The 19104-nt window shown below is 42.4% G+C and overlaps 1 protein-coding gene across 2 annotated transcripts in view; it reads left to right on the forward strand.

The window, feature by feature from the left end:
- jag2b (jagged canonical Notch ligand 2b) overlaps window positions 1–18436 on the forward strand; it is a 34649-nt gene extending 16213 nt beyond the window's left edge. Inside the window, exons 4-25 of one of the 2 annotated variants that reach the window (XM_046836331.1) lie at window positions 158–412; window positions 1114–1174; window positions 4351–4481; window positions 5136–5255; window positions 5368–5481; window positions 6396–6509; window positions 7869–7982; window positions 8389–8435; window positions 8567–8743; window positions 10336–10495; window positions 10609–10770; window positions 10864–10977; window positions 11067–11294; window positions 11398–11514; window positions 11678–11705; window positions 12435–12520; window positions 12923–13036; window positions 13177–13292; window positions 13532–13783; window positions 13868–13999; window positions 15232–15382; window positions 16170–18436. In XM_046836331.1, the coding sequence (XP_046692287.1) occupies window positions 158–412; window positions 1114–1174; window positions 4351–4481; window positions 5136–5255; window positions 5368–5481; window positions 6396–6509; window positions 7869–7982; window positions 8389–8435; window positions 8567–8743; window positions 10336–10495; window positions 10609–10770; window positions 10864–10977; window positions 11067–11294; window positions 11398–11514; window positions 11678–11705; window positions 12435–12520; window positions 12923–13036; window positions 13177–13292; window positions 13532–13783; window positions 13868–13999; window positions 15232–15382; window positions 16170–16678 (3302 nt within the window). In that variant the 3' untranslated portion in view covers window positions 16679–18436. The remainder of the gene's footprint in view (window positions 1–157; window positions 413–1113; window positions 1175–4350; window positions 4482–5135; window positions 5256–5367; window positions 5482–6395; window positions 6510–7868; window positions 7983–8388; window positions 8436–8566; window positions 8744–10335; window positions 10496–10608; window positions 10771–10863; window positions 10978–11066; window positions 11295–11397; window positions 11515–11677; window positions 11706–12434; window positions 12521–12922; window positions 13037–13176; window positions 13293–13531; window positions 13784–13867; window positions 14000–15231; window positions 15383–16169) is intronic. The other variant, XM_046836332.1, reaches the window with a different exon arrangement.
- Window positions 18437–19104: the final 668 nt, after the last annotated feature.

Below are 19104 nucleotides of genomic sequence, written 5' to 3' on the forward strand. Positions count from 1 at the left end.
CCTTTTGTTACCTTGTTGTTGTAAGTAGATTGTGTGTGTGTGTGTGTGGTGTCTTTAGAGCCGTTTGTGCTTGATTGTTGTGGGGGCGGATACACTGGACCAAGAAGCATTTCATTTCATCAAGTGATTTTTGAGTAATGTTGTTTGTTGTCTTCAGGTGAAGAGCTGCTGATTGAGCGACATGCTCATACAGGTATGGCAAACCCTGGGGACCCATGGCAGGTCATTGTCTATCCTGGTGCTACAGCTCGCCTGGAGTACCGCGTGCGCGTCCGGTGCGACGAGAACTACTACGGCATTAAGTGTAACAAGCAGTGCCGGCCTCGCGATGACTACTTTGGGCATTACCGGTGCGATCCTTCCGGAAACATCGTCTGTCTGGAAGGATGGATGGGACATGACTGTCGAACTGGTAAGACTGGTCAACTTGCTTATTCGATGAGAAACCTAGAAACGAAAATGCCTCCGATATAACGTTCCATCGGATATAACTGGCTTTAGTTGATTAGGACATAAATGTTTGAATCCAGGAAACCTGTTAAACTATGACTTTTAGCACCATGTAACGAAGCCTGCCACTCTTTGTGGTTTCACAGCCCAGTAATCTTTACTCCTCAGCCTGATGTGAGATGTTCTGTAAATGACACCTGCACAGACCTGGAGTCACACTTTCCATTAGCCGCATTAGCTCAGTTCTTGCAGGAAGTGGTGTCATTTACACCTCGTCCTATAAACAATCGTAGAGCAGGATGGCTGTTGTTCTTTGTGACTGTGGATTGGGTGGTGAAGGAGGCTGTTAAAAACTAAATCACAATGCTGTCTTAAGCAACAAGGGTATAAGGAGGTAGGCAGGGTTGTGGGGTGTTATGGGCTTTATTTTTTTATGCAGGGCCATAAATGTGTCATGTGCTCAAGTTAAGGGAACGCCATGAATTCTCACATCTTTTCATGTCAATAATGGGTCAATGTAAACAAACAAGGCTGACAATTATCTTTTTTGTGCCTTTTTTTTTTTTTTTTTTTTCTTTTCTTTTCCCTCTTTCCCCCCTAAAAATATTTCTCTCTCATGGTCTCTAACTCTCTCTTTCTTTCTGTGCCTTTATTTCTCTGCAGCGATCTGTAAGCAGGGCTGTAATCTGATTCACGGAGGCTGCTCAGTGCCTGGGGAATGCACGTAAGTGGCAGAGTGTGGTTTCATGCTCGCTTAGCCCAGCTGATCTGGCTGCTTAAGTTCAGCAGGCCATATGCGTGCATGCTGATAAGGGCTTTTGACCTGTTTACTTTACCATTAATTAATCAGTGCACCGGAGCCAGTATTTGTGCAAGCTGTTTTTTTCCATGTTTGTTTGTGCCACTCACTAAAGTAGAGCACACTGAATAAGATATCGGTAATTGGAGGAGATTCTTGGGGAGAATGTGAAATTTTTTTTAAAACCTTCACTCTAAACATTATAGGATTCTGTATTAATTAATATATAGACCAGGGGTGCCCAATACGTCGATCGTTTATAAGGGTAGTGTGGGTAGATCGCATGACATTAAAAATATTTATATTTATTAATGCATTTTTATAGTAGGTATATTGTAGCGCATGCTGAAAAAGTGTGTGCACCCCTGATATAAACCAAACTGATTTGGTGCAGGATTGTATATTCCTAGAACCTAATTGCATGGTTTGAAAGCAAAATGTGCAATAGTTCCAAAATGTAGTTAGAATTGTATGGCAAAATCCTAATATTTAAATAAATGGATTATGTTTATATAATAGATTTGGCAGCCAGATGTTTGGGAACCACTTGATTTTGTGGGATTTAAAGATTTAGTATTTGAATTCATCATTGTGATATTTATTTATATGCAATGTCTAATCTGTTTGACAAGCATGCCTACATTTTTCAAATACTTGTCAGTTCACACAAAATACATTGGGTCATTTTTATCTTTTATTATTAAAATAGTTTAAAAATTCAAGTGTGATATCCAAGCATCGTACTGCATGTGTGTGGATGTATGTATTTTTATTTCCCTGTTCTGTTCATTTAATCAATTCATTTAAATTCAAACCTGATCGTCTCCTAAAGTAGTTTGTATATAATGAAATTAGTTGGTAGTCTGTGCTTGGAACAGAGGAATGAGTGATGCTTCCTCTGCTGGATCTTGCTGTGGAATCCTCTGACGTCACCATCCCCACTGTGTCTTCCTGTCCTTCGTTTGGCTAGCCATGCTTCCTGAAATCACAGGACGAGCCTGAAACCTCCTTCAAACCCCATTCAGTCTCCCTGAAACAGGCTGCCATGCACAGCTCATCTGTGTGATTTTCTGCTGCACGCTGCTGAGTGTGGAGGCTTGTAGATACACGGGTGGACCTGTCACAGTGTCATGGGAATGTATACTGGGGCAATAATGGCTGGGTGTTAAATATTTTTTGACATTTAACACCAAGGCCTTAACCATTGGGAAGCTATTGCTGCAGTGCCATATTTGGGGTGACCCCATGCCCCTAGGTTCCCCCTGACTGGTGTGTAGATCAGGAGAACAGAGTGCCTTGAGCACTGAACATCCTCAAGAGATTGTTATGTGTCATCTCAGTTGACTTAGTTTATCGACTAGGAGGCAGGTTTATTGACCGTGTTCGCTACCAACCGCAAGGAGGATGTTGGGAGGATGTTGGGAGGATGGTGGAGCCCCCACACCCTGCAGGATGCAGTGATTTGTTTCCCTGCTGTCACCAGTCCAGTTTGTCAGAGAAGGAAGGAGTGGAGGGAGTGGCCCATTTTGATGTTGCAGTCGACATTTAATCTTTTGAAATTAAATAGAAACGATGTTATCTAAAGACAGAAGCTGGGTTTTGTTTTTGTTCCCACCCCACCATGGAATAAAGTCAAAAAATGACAGAGGAATTTGTAGGCCTTCCGGCTGCAACACATAAGGCTGCAAGTATCAACGTATGGGTTTTAAAGGCTTGTTCCTAACGGTTGTAGACTTGTCTTAGCACATTATACTTTATTTGCCAAGTCGTTTCTCTTTAGAGTGAACAAGCTTACGTTTGCCAGTGCTTGGCAACACACTGAATGCCTCAAAGCTGACACGGGTTTTAGTTTCACTCAATATGTTTGCTGGACAGCCTATATAGTCTTTAATGTTCTGGTAGTAAAGTCGTTTCTGGAACAAATGTACTGTAGGGCAGAATATAGGCCAAGGTTTTTTTTTTTTCTTTTTTCTTTTTTCTCCTGCATAAGCGTTGCATATCAATTATTCAAGTTGGGACCCAATTTGTGTTGATACACCCAACACAGCTTCTTGAATGTCTACCAATTATACCAATTAAAATCAAATGGAACAATAATGACGCACCAATGGATAAGAATGGGTTTGCAAATCTACCCCAAAGACAGGAAGATCTAAAGAAAAAACTGTTGTTTTGTTGCATTGTTATACTTTTTGTGTTTTGTGCTTTTCTTTTGTGGTTTTTTTATTTATTTTTTTTGCTTGACCCTGGGGCAAAAATGTCTCATACAAAGAACCTTTTTACCCATTGATGTGTCAATGTTTTAATGACTTCCCAAGCATGATGGGCAGACTGTCAAGATGCTGGCTTAGGTATGTTGACATAAATGGTTTGGTTGAAACGTTTCAATGAGCTACAACACATTTGTGGTAAAAATGCTCGTAGGCTTGTTTTTTGCTTCTGGGTGGACTAAAAGGAGACTGATGTTTAAGCGTAATACAAATAACTGGAAGAAGGATAATTAAATAGCAGGCTTTATGCATACTCTTCAAAATAGGATTATCGTTCTCTCACTGATTCACTCGCTGTATTCCTGTTTTAAACTAGAAACTTGTTTTTTTCCCCTGCAGTGGTATGTTTTCAAACGGAAAAAACCAAATTTAATATTTTAATGATGTGTATTTTGATATTGCATAAGGCTGCCTGAGTCACATGTCACTGTGGCTGCTGGGCACTGAGGTGCCACTACAGGAGCCATGTTTCTACAGGCAGCAACCAGTGTTTGGCCGTGTTTGTCCTATAGGACCAGCGTCTTAAAATAGCCCTCCCCAGAAATGACAAGACAGCTGAGACAGAACGAGAAGGATAGAAAACCACTGGCCTTGGAATAGCAGTGCTGCTGTAAACCAGTGATTAGCTAACTCCTCACCATTGCTCCTTCACATCCCCACTCTGGCTCTGACCAAGACACCAAGCATGTGTTTATAAGCTTGGAAGTGTTCGTAACCTTTGCCACTCAGCTCGGATTGGGTGTCTGGAGAGACCACTTTACTGTAAAGCGTTGGCAAGAAACTGCAGGCTCGTTTTGTCAACTGTCATAGAGCTGCTCTTTTGTTTTTTAGGTGTAACTATGGCTGGCAGGGTCAGTTCTGTGACGAGTGTCTGCGCTACCCAGGCTGCATGCATGGGACTTGTGACATCCCATGGCATTGTAACTGTGAGAAGAACTGGGGTGGACTGCTGTGTGACAAAGGTAAGGATAATACAATAAAGTGAAAACCTACTGTGTACAGCAAAATGTCACAATAGCCCTTAAGTGATGATGCGAGATTAAAAGTTAGTCAATTACGAGAAAACAATTTAAAATCAATTAAACAGAAATCAACAGGAGTCAAGTCACATTTTCAAGGCTTCAGGTACACACCAAATGGCATTCCAGACACTTAGCCAATTGGTTGGCTGCGGTATCAGCCTAGATCATGGTCATGTGACTGCGCACCCGGCGACGTGCCTGATATTGATGTCGTGATTGGAGTGGCGCTCGGTCATCTGATCCCATGGCCAGCGTGAGTCCTGGAAGGCGATTAGGAATGTGAGGCGGCCCTGAGGTCGTCAGTCCCTGCTCCCTGTGGCCCTCTCTTTATTTATTTACCAGGCTTTATGTGCTAGGCCTCACCGTATAAGGTACGCTGGGAGCGTGCAGACCCCATGCCAATGGTTATGCAGCTGCCTTTCCCAGAAAAAGATGTCCTCGCAATTGGCAGACAATGTCAAAAGGATCAGGAATTTATTTATTTATTTATTTTTTAAACCGGTGAAGCTGTTTGAGCTCGGCTTGATTCAGTTACTACAGTTTAAATTTATGGCCGAAAGTGTAACTTGTGTTGTGTTTTAATTCCGTGTGTAGATTTGAACTACTGCGGGACGCACCATCCCTGCGTGAACGGAGGCACGTGTATAAATTCGGAGCCGAACGAGTACAACTGTGCCTGTCCTGAGGGATACTCGGGCAAGAACTGCGAGATTGGTAAGTAAATCTATGCTCCATTGTATAACATGTATCAGATGCTGCAACTGGACAGAAGAATAAAACAGGCCAGAATGAGTTATTGCTGTTTATTATGGAACTGTTTTTGCAGCTGAGCATGCATGCGTGTCCAACCCATGTGCCAATGGTGGCACCTGCCATGAGGTTCCATCTGGCTTTGAGTGTCAGTGTCCTCCAGGGTGGGAGGGTCCCACCTGTGCTAAAGGTGAGTTTTTGTAGGTCATTATACTTGTGCATATGTAAGTCGGGTTTGAGTTGTCACATGTTGGGTTGTTCAATGATATCTTGTTGAGGACTTGTATGGACCTGGATTACAGCGACGTAATCCCGATAATTGACAGAGGCTAGATTTGCGTAATCTGATTTAAAAAAGTAGGAAAGTAACATCTTGCTCATGCGACGTCCCCCTTTATCTTGATTCTTGTTCTCTTTTGAATAATTTCCGTTTTATTTTTGTTCCTCTTTTGCATGTTCCACCTTCATGTAGATCTCCCATGCAGATCTGTTTAGCCTTTACTAACATTTTGCAGCTATGCAGATGCACCTATTTGGCTCTGGTGCTTTTGTTTGTCTTAACAATCGCATAGATCCATAATTAAAACATAGGGAGGAACATAAGGGGGAAAAAATGGTTGTTAACTGCTTTCCATTCATTGTTACATTTGGCTCCTGAACGTCCTGCAATCCCTTATTTTACCAGCATCAGAAGTTTGAGGATTGGGCATCTTATCCTCTCACTAACTAATCAGCTCAGATTTTGATTAATGGTTCTACAGTGTGAAGTCAGCACCGCGCTCTTACTCTCATTGACGCAATTTAGGGTTTTCTGTGTTGTTTGTGTCTCTGTTTCTTGGTGTGTCCACGTCTGTGTTAACACTGATTTTGCTGACCGCCACCCACCACATAATCAGAGTTTCAATGTTTTATATGGAAAGCTTCTGCTCATTTACTGTGCAGTAAAATCCTGTTCATGCAAATCCACTTGGTGCATCAAGCTCATAAATGGTTTAATGATGAACCTTGCTTTGAGAGAACTAAGAGTTGAGCTTAGTTGGCTGAGAGTTTCCAGTAGGCAATCTCGCTCATGGTTGTGAAAAGAACTTTTGTTTTGGTTTGCAGACATGGACGAGTGTGCCTCCAGTCCCTGTGCTCAGGGGGGGACTTGTATCGACCTGGATAATGGCTTCGAGTGTCTCTGTCCTCCGCAGTGGACTGGGAAGACCTGCAAGATTGGTAAGAATGATGCATGATTACTGCGTTCTATTGGAATGAATTAGAACTTGGGTTTATTTTGTCAGGGTTTGAATGTTTGTGGTTGTGCTACATATTGGGTCATACTAATGACTAATTCAGTATAAGGTGCTCCTCATAAATACAATACAATAGAAAGAGAGAGGTCATTCCATTGTCTTTCAGCAAGTAGTTTACTCCATGTTGTTAGAAGAGGGGGCAGATCAAATGCCATATTGAGCATCTCACTTGCATAGTCCAGGACATTGAGCTGCATGTCTGCATGTATTTTTTACTTTATGCATGTAAAAAGGTTAAACAGTAAACGATCAAGCTTCCTGATTGCAATGTAATGGAGTAAATATCCTTTTATGTAAAGATGTGAGACAGTAATGCTGTAGAAAACAATGATTTTGGGTGATTATTATTCTAACGATAAAGAACTTTGAGGGGATTAAAGGATTAGTCGTTATTAGACCGTTCAGAAAAATGAAAACATTTATAATTAATACAAAGAGTACCCAATTGTAGTTTTCCATTCTACATCCTACTATCTTGTGTTGGGAAACATGGCTGATGATGCATGTGTGAGTGATGTGGACTGACTTGGTAAATGTAATTGTGTTCGAGCATTGCAGCTGCATGCACTGTGGATGACTAGCAATATCTGCTACAGGAGAGTAATCGCTGCGGCTTTATGAGAAACCGAACGTAACTCGATGCCAGCGAGTGGAGAAAGGATAGGAGTGTGTACAGTGCACACAGAACAGACGTAGTGAGAACAGTTTGTCATCCTTTCCTACATGCGCTGCTTTTGTACCCCTCATGCTCTCATCATAGGAAGTGTAGAATGCAAAAGAGGAAGCAGAGGATGACCTGTAAACAAGTGCGGAAAAGGGAACCGGAGCCTGAGAGCTCAGCTTACTGGTCGAACCATAGCCTTGGCTCGCGTTTCGTGGCCCCGCTGAAGCTCAGAGTCAGGTTTCCCAAAAAACAGGTGCCTTGCCAGGGGCCCCTGCTCAATATTTAATCAACCTAATATGCTTGGGCTCTTTTACAGAAGGGTCTGAGAGGGTCACGATCCATTTTTATTTCTCTGGTCAAATTGAATGAATCTTTTGTGTGGAAATTGATTGTCTTGTTATTGAGTAAAAGGTAAACCCTGATACAAAGTGCAATAGGCATTGTTTTGCGAATTGGTACATGGTGAAAACACGCTTGTGCTTGATGGTGGTGGTTATAAGCAAGAGATCTTGTGGGTTTTTCCTCTCACTTTCCTGGACTTCTTTTTTTTTTTTTTTTTTTTTTTTCCTCAATAATTTTTTTTCTTCATTCTTCCTTTTTTCTCTCCTTAATCCACAGACGTGAATGAGTGTATGGGGAAGCCTTGCAAAAATGCTTACTCTTGCAAAAATTTGATTGGTGGATATCACTGTGACTGCTTTCAAGGATGGGCTGGACAGAACTGTGACATCAGTCAGTATCTTCTCATGTTCTCCTCTGCTCCCTGTGCCACAGCTCTCTTTCCACACTCTTTAGCGTTGAGACCGTTCTTCTTCTTCTTTTGTCTCTCTATCTCTGATATCCGAGCACGCATTCACACACACGGGTGACCCGTTCTGCAGCCAGGGTTTCCTCTCTAGGCACTCGATACTCTGGAGAGATATGTACACCACATATGGTGTCATAGGCTTCAACTCCTGTTGCATGCTGGGTCCTTGCTTTCTGCTTAGTGGTCTGTTAACTTGTGCTGATTCAACTAGTGTTTGGCCTACTAATGCAAACTTTTCGTCATCTTAACTGCATGCTGTTAAATATTAACCACCCGGACCCTGGTTTGTTTTCACTTTGTTTACTGTTTGGTTTGCTCTTTTCCACATAGATGTAAATGGCTGCCATGGACAATGCCAGAACGGTGCGACCTGCAAGGTAGAACCTTCTCACTTGCCATTATTTTTTAATTAAAGCAAAAAAATGTCGTTTGCTGATATTTCATTTCCATCTCATTATTTGCAATGAACGATAATTATTATTTATTGTATTTGTATTTTTTTTTAAAGGAAGGGGCACTGGGTGGATACCACTGTCAGTGTCCACCAGGCTTTACAGGCACCCACTGTGAGATCCAAAGGAACAAATGTGACAGCAACCCCTGTCAGAATGGTGGACGCTGTCACGTGGTGCTGGACAGCTTCGTATGCGAATGCATGCCTGACTACGCTGGGATGCTGTGCGAGGTGACTGTCATGAGTGGGTGTTTGAATTGGGAATTGGATGCAACCTGTCTGATTGTCTAATATAACATAAGAGAAATGTTTTTACATGGATTTTTAGCTGAAGTTGAGCTTTTGCTACAGCACAGCAAGCCAGATTTGACCATGTCATGATCAGAGACTGTTACCCGGTGGTCAATTGTTATTAAACTGAATTGAAAGTGGACACTCCTAGAAAAATAAACTGGGTGGCTTCCCATTAGTATGTATTTGTTCAAAGCCTTAATGGAGGTTTGATCAGTGGTGCTCTTCGAGCAAAGGTGAAAGTGGGATATTCCTGCCATCTGTCTTGTTAATGGTGGCCCAGTCTGGGGCCTGTTGCCACCCAGCGGAGAGTTTGAAGTGGATCTCTGTGGAGGTGCTAGAAGCTGGTCCGGAGCCAGTCTTGGCTTACTGTACAGGCTAAAAATAAAGAACGTAGTGAATGAGGCAACTCTTTTTTTGGGGCTGACTGGCTGGCTGCCCACGCACAGCCCAGGAATGAGAAGGCCTTGATTTTTTTTTTTTTATGTTCAATTCGTGCTCGCCGTTCCTTTACGCTCCTGTTCGCCTGCGACGGGCTCCTCGTTCATAGATGGCATGTGGGATGAACAGGTCAAATGTTTGATCTGTGATGCCCATTTACATGAACATCTGCACTCAAGCCTGTTTTTAGAGCTTGAGACAGTGTCGTGCAACAGCCACGCCCTAAAGCGATACCCTGTGGAATAACTGCCAGCTTACATTCTACATTTAATATTGAGTGTTGGGTGACTGAAGATCCAGCTAAAATAGATGCCAAATTCCATGTACTGGAGCAGCTTTGTATGGACTTTTTTTTTTCTGAAGCTGTCTGCATTTCTGTCATCAGCTTTTGCATGGATAAGTGCTGTTAACAGGCTTTAGCCTCCCACTGTATAAACTGAACATCCCTAATAAAATAAATAAATTCGACGGAGCAGAGGGGTGGCCACAGACAGCACAATTCAGACATGCAGCAGGGGAAGAATGACCAGGCCGCAGCCCAACAAAACGCCTTACATGGCAACTGGCAGGATCGGTCCCACTAAGTGTCTTGTTTGAATTTACTCCAAGTTCATCCCTCTTGAAGATGTTTTGTCTATAATGGAAACTGGAAATATAGTCCTGACGAAGTGTGGAGCTAGTGGCTTGCACAAGAAGAGTTGATTTCTGTCCAAAGTATTCTCTGCCCTGAATTCTGAAATATCGTGCAAATGTTGGGACCTAACCCTAGCCCCACTCTGTCCAATGTTATTTATGTGGCCTAGAGGTCAAAGCTAATGAGTAAAGAAGGACAAATAAGTACAGCTTTATAGTTTGTTTTGCTCAGTCTCCAGTGTGAAGGTGACATCACATTCATCTTAATCTGTAAGATGCTGGCAGGCTTCCACAGTTTACGCCGCTCTGTTTATCACTATCATTTAAGAGGATTTGTGGCTTTAGGAGCAAAGACCCTAAATAAGGCCTTGCTCACCTTATCTGGTCCGCTGTGCTGTTTGTTCATTCATTCTCCATTTTGCTTATTCTTTTGCCTTTTATTTTGCCTGTATGTGTAGGTGCAAAGCCGGAACACAAATCTTTGTGAGCACAATCCGTGTAAGAATGATGCAACCTGCCATAGTATGCTGGGAGATTTTTATTGTGCATGCACTGAAGATTACGAGGGGAAGACATGTGCAGATCGCAAGGACCACTGCAGGACTGCCCCCTGCCAAGGTAATTGATTGGATGGATGGATGGATGGATGGATGGATGGATGGATGGGTATATCCTGATTTATGCTCTACAGTACATAGAAAAAACTGATCACAGTTCTCTCTGGCTCACAGTAATTGACAGCTGCACAATCACTGTGGCCAGCAACACCACAGCTGGAGTGAGGCGTATCTCATCCAATGTATGTGGGTCTCATGGCCACTGTGTCAGTCAGCCCAGCGGCAACTTCACCTGTACCTGTGATCCTGGCTTTACTGGCACTTATTGCCATGAAAGTGAGTCTTTCTACCATCTTGTCTCTTCTATAATTCGCTTTGTTGTACTTGACATGTTTTCTTACCCCAGCAATCCCTAATTTTCTCTTTCAGACGTCAATGACTGTGTGAGTAGCCCATGCCAGAATGGCGGAACCTGCATAGACGGTGTCAACTCTTTCCAGTGCTTTTGTCCTGATGGCTGGGAGGGCAAACTCTGCGACCTCAGTGAGTTCAACCGGCGTTATCATCATCATCACCTCCCTTCTCAACTGTCCCCTCTTGGTTCGGTCTCACATTGCTCTCCTATCTTTTAGATGTGAACGAGTGTAGCAGGAACCCATGCAAGAACGGTGGCCACTGTCAAGACCTGATCAACGACTTCTACTGTGAGTGTGCTGACGACTGGAAGGGAAAGACATGCCACTCACGTGAAAGCCAGTGCGACTCTAGTACTTGTGCTAACGGGGGCACCTGCTATGACCATGGAGACACCTTCCGCTGCGCTTGTCTGCCAGGCTGGGGTGGTCGCACCTGCAACACAGGTAAGCTTGCTGACCCTCTGACGTTTAAACATTGGAGTGAAGTATTATGTGGATTAAGATGAATTGAAAATACTCATCTGATCCTATTCTTTATGTGCTTCAGCAAAGAACAGCACGTGTGCATCAAGTCCGTGTGTCAACGGAGGAACTTGTGTGGGAGGAGGCGACACGTATACCTGCATCTGCAAGGATGGATGGGAGGGACCTACCTGTTCACAGAGTCAGTACCTAATTTCTTTTTCTTTTTTTTTGTTCTATTTCCACTTCCCATACTTTAAAATTGTTTAATGTGTTATGTTGTTTTAAAATAATATATTAAATTAATAGAAGATTCTACCTGACTGACCTTTCTTTTTTTTCTGTTTTTTCTCTGTCCTTAACAGACACCAATGACTGCAACCCTCACCCTTGGTAAGTGAGCAGCATCCCCGCCTCCACCATATTTACTCTGTTCTAATCAGGGCTGTTGGTGGTTCTGTTGTCCCTGCTGTCTGGGGTGACCCTCCCCTTCCCTGTACAACACCACCAGCTGTGAATAACCCCTCTTGCATGGCTTTCTGCCCAGTTTTACCCCCCGTTCTTGCCTTCAATTCTCTGTGAACGGATATGGAGGAGGAGGAGGCTGGACAGGCTAAAGGATGGGAAGGGGTGTTGTAAAGCCAAGGGAAGATCTCCCTTAAGCCAACACATGGGAGAGCGCAGGATGGTTTTAATGGAGCACACAATAGAACCGATGGCCCTAAAAGGGTGCCCCCAGCGGTGAGGGCTTGAGGGATTTGGGAGGAGGAGGCGGGATGACTCTTTCTCCCGTAGCCCTCGTTGCCCTCCTGCCATTCTATCCCGCTGACCCGCAAGCAAGGGATTGTAGATAGGGACGGGAAAAGGGAGGAGGGGACAGGGAGGGTAGCCCAGCATGAGGCCAGCAGGGATTAGCATCTGAAAAGTGCAGTATTGATGAATGGGATGAGGCCTTTTGTAACCTTTCCTATCTTGCTCTGTATCTTTAGTTCTCTCTCTTTCTCTGTTTCTCTTTGCTTTCTTTTATGTTGCTTCATTTCTGCCATAAAGGGCATAAATTATGTCCAATCAGTGCTGTCTTAATAAATTCCTTTGACAATTCTGCATCTACTCTTTCTGCAGCTATAATGGAGGAATCTGCGTGGACGGCGTGAACTGGTTCCGATGCAAGTGCGCCCCAGGATTCGCCGGGCCTGACTGCCGCATCAGTGAGTATCCGCAAAGAGTAAAAATGGGAACGATGAATGCCAAATTGCAGAGCATCCTGTGTACTTTGACCTCTTCGAGGAGCAAAGGTTAACCCTTGCTTACACGTAGACAGAAGAGATGAATTATTCAAGGGCTGGAAGAAATTCCTCGCCGCTGTCCAGGAGCTGTCTCTTTTGTCTCATCCGACCGTTGATGCCTCTGACAGAAAGTGGTCTCTTAAGGATTCCATTCATTTCCCTGACTTAATGTCTGGAAAGCCATCCCAGGGAGCTGTATATATGACTCACTGTGTATTCGTACATTATCAGACGTTTGAATTGCGCGTTCCATAGAAGTCAAATATATATTATATATACTTACAGTTCATATACTTTAATATACAGACAAATATGTTTTCTCAGACATTGACGAATGCCAGTCGTCTCCCTGCGCATACGGATCTACGTGTGTGGACGAGATCAATGGCTTCCGTTGCATATGTCCACTCGGCCGCTCTGGACCTCGATGCCAAGAGTGTAAGTTACTTTTCTGCACTGCCTTCAAGTATAAACCAAATCCCTGTTCTATATTGATATGAGCTATGAGGATTGTCTAATACTGATTGTCTTATATTTCAGTATAAATTGATTTCGAGATTCTCTTTTGTGTGATCCAGTCATAGGCATTGGGAAGACGTGTCATTATACTGGCCTGCAGTTTCCTCATGGCAGCCGCTGGGAGGAAGACTGCAACACCTGCCAGTGTATTAATGGCAAAGTAGAGTGTACAAAGGTAAAAGTAACCTTTTTCTCTGACTACTTTGACAAATTAATTAGTATTTTGCACGGAACAGCGCTAGACTTGCTATGTCATCATTTTATTGTGCAAACAAATGGCAATTTATTGTTTGGGATGCGAAGTGTTGGTTTTAGTGTAAGAGTGGCCTTAAATGTGTAATTATTTTAATGGATGAAATAGATATTTTCACTTAATTGTGGGATTGACCTTGAATTTGTGTAACCATTTGTAAGGTGGTGTGTGGCAGACGGCCCTGCCTACTCCCAGGAGCCCCCGGGAGGGAACATCACATGTGTCCAGCGGGTCGCGAGTGCATTGAGCATGACTTCCTCACCTGCCTCTCTCCCCCGTGCCACCACTGGGGCTTCTGCTCAAGTCCTGACATCCAGCCAACTTTTCACACCAAGTGTGAACCCAATACAGGCTACCTGGGCAACAGCTGTGCACGAATTACACTCATCTTCAATCGAGACAAGCTACCTACAGTGAGTTTGGAATTAATTAACATTAATTTAATAGCGGATGGGCAAATAGTATGCTCGGATAGTAACTACTGATGCCTCACTTAGGGTACGACAGTGGAGAATGTATGCTCGGAGCTGAGGTACCTGGCTGCTACACGGAACCTTGCCAAAGACGATGCTCTGTTGGTTCTTTGTGAACTCTCCTACTCTAACCAAGATGCAGTAGAAGTAGCCATGGTAAGTAATTTATTAATTTTTGTCTCACAGGGTGTGTGTGTGTGTGTGTGTGTGTGTGTGTGTGTGTGTGTGTGTGTGTGTGTGTGTGTGTGTGTGTGTGGACTGTGAAGATCCCTGGTTACTACATACACTTGAGTCCACTGAGTTACTTTTAAAAGCACACACTATATATCCAAATCTATTGGCATTCATATTGAGTTGTTCCCCCTTTGCTGCTTTGACTTCCTTGTCTTTTTCAGAAAGATTTTTACTAGGTCAGGGTCATTGTCTGACTGGAACATATTTGGTAGTTCTCGATTCAGTTCTCAATCAGTTCTAAACAAACTGTTTCCAGAGGTTTTTGGAAGGCCCAGTTATGAGCATTATGATCATGTGTCCACATGCAGTATAGTGTGTATTGCCTCTGCAAATTGGGTCTTTATGTTGAAAGGATTTATATTGAGCATTTCCCACAGACGCCATGTCCAGTATCCCTTTTACTTCAGTCTGCATTTTCCTGCAATACACAAAGCCTGTAATTTGACTTTGAAGAGGAAACGGAAGTAAAAACCACAGGTTCCGTCTTTGTAAATCTGTCTTTCCCCTATGAATGGGGCATGCAGTGTCAGTAGCTCAGTTTGTTTATTTAGTTTTCCAGCGATTTATCTGACCAGCTCCATTATGAGTTTTGAGATGCGTAACTGTTTGGATAATCGTGTTCATAAGCTCATTTTCATACATGTAATGCATCTGAAAGCTTTGCATCTCAGCGTCTTTTTATGAGTCATTGTGGCTTATGTGGATTGCTAAGTGCCTTTGCTCTGATATGGATTTATGTGCAATACACACATTAGAACAAGCTGACTCACAGCTTCATTGAACTGCTGAGGTATGCTGAGCTGCAGGTCTTTGCATGTTGGAGATTGAATAAAAATCAATGGGATTGAGGCATGAAATGATTGTAATCACTGCAAATACTGGCTTCCTCCTTTTCATTTGAACTCACATGCTTACACAGTCGCTGTCCAATGTGTCTCCATTTCACTTTTTTAACAAAACTCACTTTTCTGTACAGTGTATTTAGATGGCCAATACACATTCTCTTACTCTCTATTAGGATCTCCTGCAGGGTGCGTCTTTTGCTACTTCCTCCTGTCTTGCTGTCAGCCTGTCTCTGCACGCGCACACACACACACACACACACACACACACACACACACTTTTCTAACATTTCCAGTGTTGGCTCTGTTCAGTCCTTCCAGCAGGATGAGCAGCCTGACCACAGTCGGATCCAGGAGGCGGCCAGCACCATCGTCAGCACGCTGTCCAAGCGCCACAACAGCACCATCATGCTGGCTGTCATCGAGGTCAAAGTGGAGACGCAGGTCGTGCCTCAGTCTGTGGGTGAGTGTCCACCAATTCACACAGATTAAACGGTTATGACGGGGGGCGTCTGGAGAGCAGAGCCCATAAAGCCAGTGTGATTCATCCTCTTTTCTCTCACTGTAGTCGACACTGCATGGGACTAGCATGACTAAGCTGAAGTCACTGTCTGCGTGCTTTCAGGCAGTAAAGACTCCTAAAGAATCCTAAATGACAAGGCTTTCTCTAATGGAAGTTCAGTAATTTTTACGAGCCAAAAGGTTAAAAGTTGCCTCAAATCTTGAGAAGCTTTGAAGTAGAAAAAGGGTGGATTTGCTTTTGAGTCTCGTTCCTCTTAAGATCATTTTTGTTCTTGAGATCATCAAAGAATGAATTAGTTTATAAGACATTATTAAATAATTACTAATACATTAGTGATTTTCAGATGTTTTAGTAATTAGTTTTAACTAATATTTATTTATTTTTTATTTTTTTATGTTAACTTCAAATAAGTACAAGTATTTAGACTTCTGACTTTCCCAGCCATATTTGGTCATTTCAATGCCCCTGTGCACATATACCTTACTTGATGAACACGCTTGTGTCTGAATGAGCACAAATCTCTCAATCACTCACAAATCTTCTCAGAATAGTGGAGGGATTTATAAGAGCAAATATGGGACTAAATGTGGAATGTGATGCTCAAAAAGCGCATACCATAATTATGACCAAGTGTCTGCAAAATTTTAACAAAATAGTGTCTCTTCTTTACGTTACAGTATTTTTTATAAAGAATCATAAAGAAAAATGCTGCTTTCTTTGTACGCAGATTACCTAGTGCCCGTGCTGTGCGTGGTCTTCTGTGCGCTCTGGGTGTTCTGTGTGATCGTGTGCGTGTGGTGGACACGTAAGCGCCGAAAAGAGCGTGAGAGGCGTGCACCTGTGGAGGAAAGCGTCAACAACCAGTGGGAGCCACTGCGGCCGGTGACGCGGCAGCAGCACAAGGACAACCGCGATGCCGAATACGAGCGCACCAAGCTGATGGGCAACGCCGAACGGGTGTGCAAAAGCAGTGATGAAGATCAGCTGGAGGAAGAGGATGGCGAAGAAGAGGAATTAGAAATGTGCGAGGAGTGGTGTGGGACAGAGGGCGGCAAGAGGCCTATGCAGAATTACTCAAAAGCAACAGTGCAACTAAACAGCGAGCTGATCTGCACCACACACAGCAGCAATGCGCCCCTCAAAGCCCCCCACCGGACTGCCTGCAGCCTCAAAGGCAACCTCTGGAAAAACAAAAACAGCACCACTGACCAAGACCCCAAAGACCTGAATGTATAGATGCTATTGCACAGACCCGGACACAGAGAGAGGCTCTTTTTCTGACAAAGAAAACAACAGACTGTTGGGTTTAAAAGAGAGAGAGAGAGAGAAATAAAGAGATGGAGAACTTTTTTCCCACTTTTTCACCTTCTTTTTATTTAAGTGGAGATATTTTGAGTTTGAGATTTTCCCCTTGATATATTTTTTATTTCTGTACAGTTGAAGTGAATTTGTTTTCCTTTAAAAGAAAAGGGGAAGAGATGGCCACTTTTTTTTTTTTTTATGTACTGCTGAAAAAAATTGAGCAGGAAATTGAGGAAAAACTCAACTGTGTAAAGACTTTTGTTGCTGTTTACAGATGATTCTGGTTTCGTTCTGTTGTGAGTGGCCTGTATTTTGGATTGGGCGTGCCACTGAAGTGCTTTGGCCCTATAGACAGAAGTGAGAACTTCTCTGGATTTTTTTTTTCCCCCTCCCTCGTTCATCTCGCCACCTCTCTTCACTCCATGCTTGCCTTACTCAGCTCGCAGGTCGGTGCCTGCGAAGTGGCCTTGTTTTTCTCTTGTGTCTGTTGTCTTGGCTGAACACTCCTTAAGCGATAAAGGATTGCAGTATTTAGAGTTGGTAGCAAGTGCCTTCTGACAAGCCCGTTGCGTCTCTCGCTGCCGAGGTCAACCCCAATAGATCACAAAGGGAGCTTGTCTCCCGTTTTGTACCACCGAGGTATTTGATCAAAGAAAGAAAGAAATCTGTAAATATTTGTACATAGTAAAGGAGTCGCTGTGTATATTTGAATTTAGTAAATTAAGACAAGTCACACTTTTTTTATTACTATTATAATTATGATTGAAATTATTATTATTATTATTATTATTATTATTGTTATTACTTGGGTTTATATTTGTTTTGTTTTGAATTTATTTTTTTTGTTTTTTTACAATGCCATTCCTTTTATTTATGCCAGTTGACATAGGCAGGTTTTATACAAGTATACAGCATCCCACAGTCAAAACAGTAATGTAATCAAAGTTCATCTTTTTTTTTTTTTTTTTTTTTTATGTTGTTGATTTTTATTTTCACCTTGACGCAAGTAATTCTTTAAATTTAGGTGGTTATATTGTGGCGTGTGTTTTTGCTTTTGTTTAAAAAAAAAAAAATTAATAGTAATCCTCTGTGCCCCTTTCAGCATCTTCCCTTCCTTGCTGTCATAGAATTCTGGAAACCTGCAGAAATTACTGATATGTGTCGAGGCCTATGGGGCCAAATGCACCTTTGTTTTATGGTGCTGCTGGTCTCTTCTATGATGTGAAACTCTTGTTTTGCTCAATCTGGTTGCTCCTTCTTTTTTTTTTTTTTTTTTTTTTCATGAAGGGAACAAATTTTGTTGTAAAGCAGTTTGTGTTTGAGGTACCAAATCCAAAAAAAAAAAAAATGGATTACCTCAGAAGTGGCTGAATAATTTTTTTTTTCCCTCACAGTTTCATGTTGAATATTACTCTTGTCAGTGGCTTCTCACTGCCACATATAAGAGGATTCAAAATAAAAGAATTGAAATGTTATCCTGAATTAATCTGAACAACTGGTAAAATACTAGATTAAAAAGTGTGTGCATTATGGGAAGGAATCGGTCAGGGTCTAAATGATTTGAAAAACCAAAAGAACAAAAAAAATCTTTTTCTTGCTTTTTATTGCTTTGCAAATGTTTGGTTTATTTAGTCAGATTTATGTTTGTTCTTAGAAATAAATCATACTATTTATTAAAGCATTTTATATCAATATGCTCAAGAAAAACAGTGTTTTGGTATTTAGTGTGAAATTAGCATTTATTATAATTTTATTCCAAATTTCTTATGTGGAATAAGAAGGGAAAAGAAATCCTTTTAGCAGTTTTCTTTTTCATAGCTCCTCCTCAAATCATTTACCATTGCTAAGATTATAGGGTTGGGACAAAATAATGAAACTCTGGCTTGATTTTTATATCAAATCAACCTTATAAATAACCCTACTTGCCCTTGATGGAGCCAGAGGTGAGGAGCAAGACAATCAATACCGGAACTGTCTTCTTCCAGTCAGGACGGCCCTGGAGGAAACAACCAATAGCATCGGCTCTCCTGTTCTCGGCTGACTGTATGCAGGCCAATGGGATCTTCTGGTTTCTTGTGGCTTCATCCATTCTAAATGTTTCATGAAAATCTGTATGATGATGCTGAGAGTTTATGGTTTTGTCTCATGATCTGCTACTAATGGGATGCTTTTGCTGGTGGAATAATGGTGTCAGGTTTCGCATCTCTACAGGGAGGGTTCAGGCTGTGTAGGTGTTTCTAATACTGTAATTTGCTTCATTTATGGTAGTGCGTCGGGGAAAAAAAGCTGGGGGAATTAAAATACAGCACACTTAATAACTGCATTAAAGACCTGACTATGTTTTGGCACAGTTAGGAGTA

The sequence above is a fragment of the Silurus meridionalis genome, chromosome 23 (genome assembly GCF_014805685.1).
Source record: "Silurus meridionalis isolate SWU-2019-XX chromosome 23, ASM1480568v1, whole genome shotgun sequence".
In the NCBI taxonomy this organism is placed as follows: Eukaryota; Metazoa; Chordata; class Actinopteri; order Siluriformes; family Siluridae; genus Silurus; species Silurus meridionalis.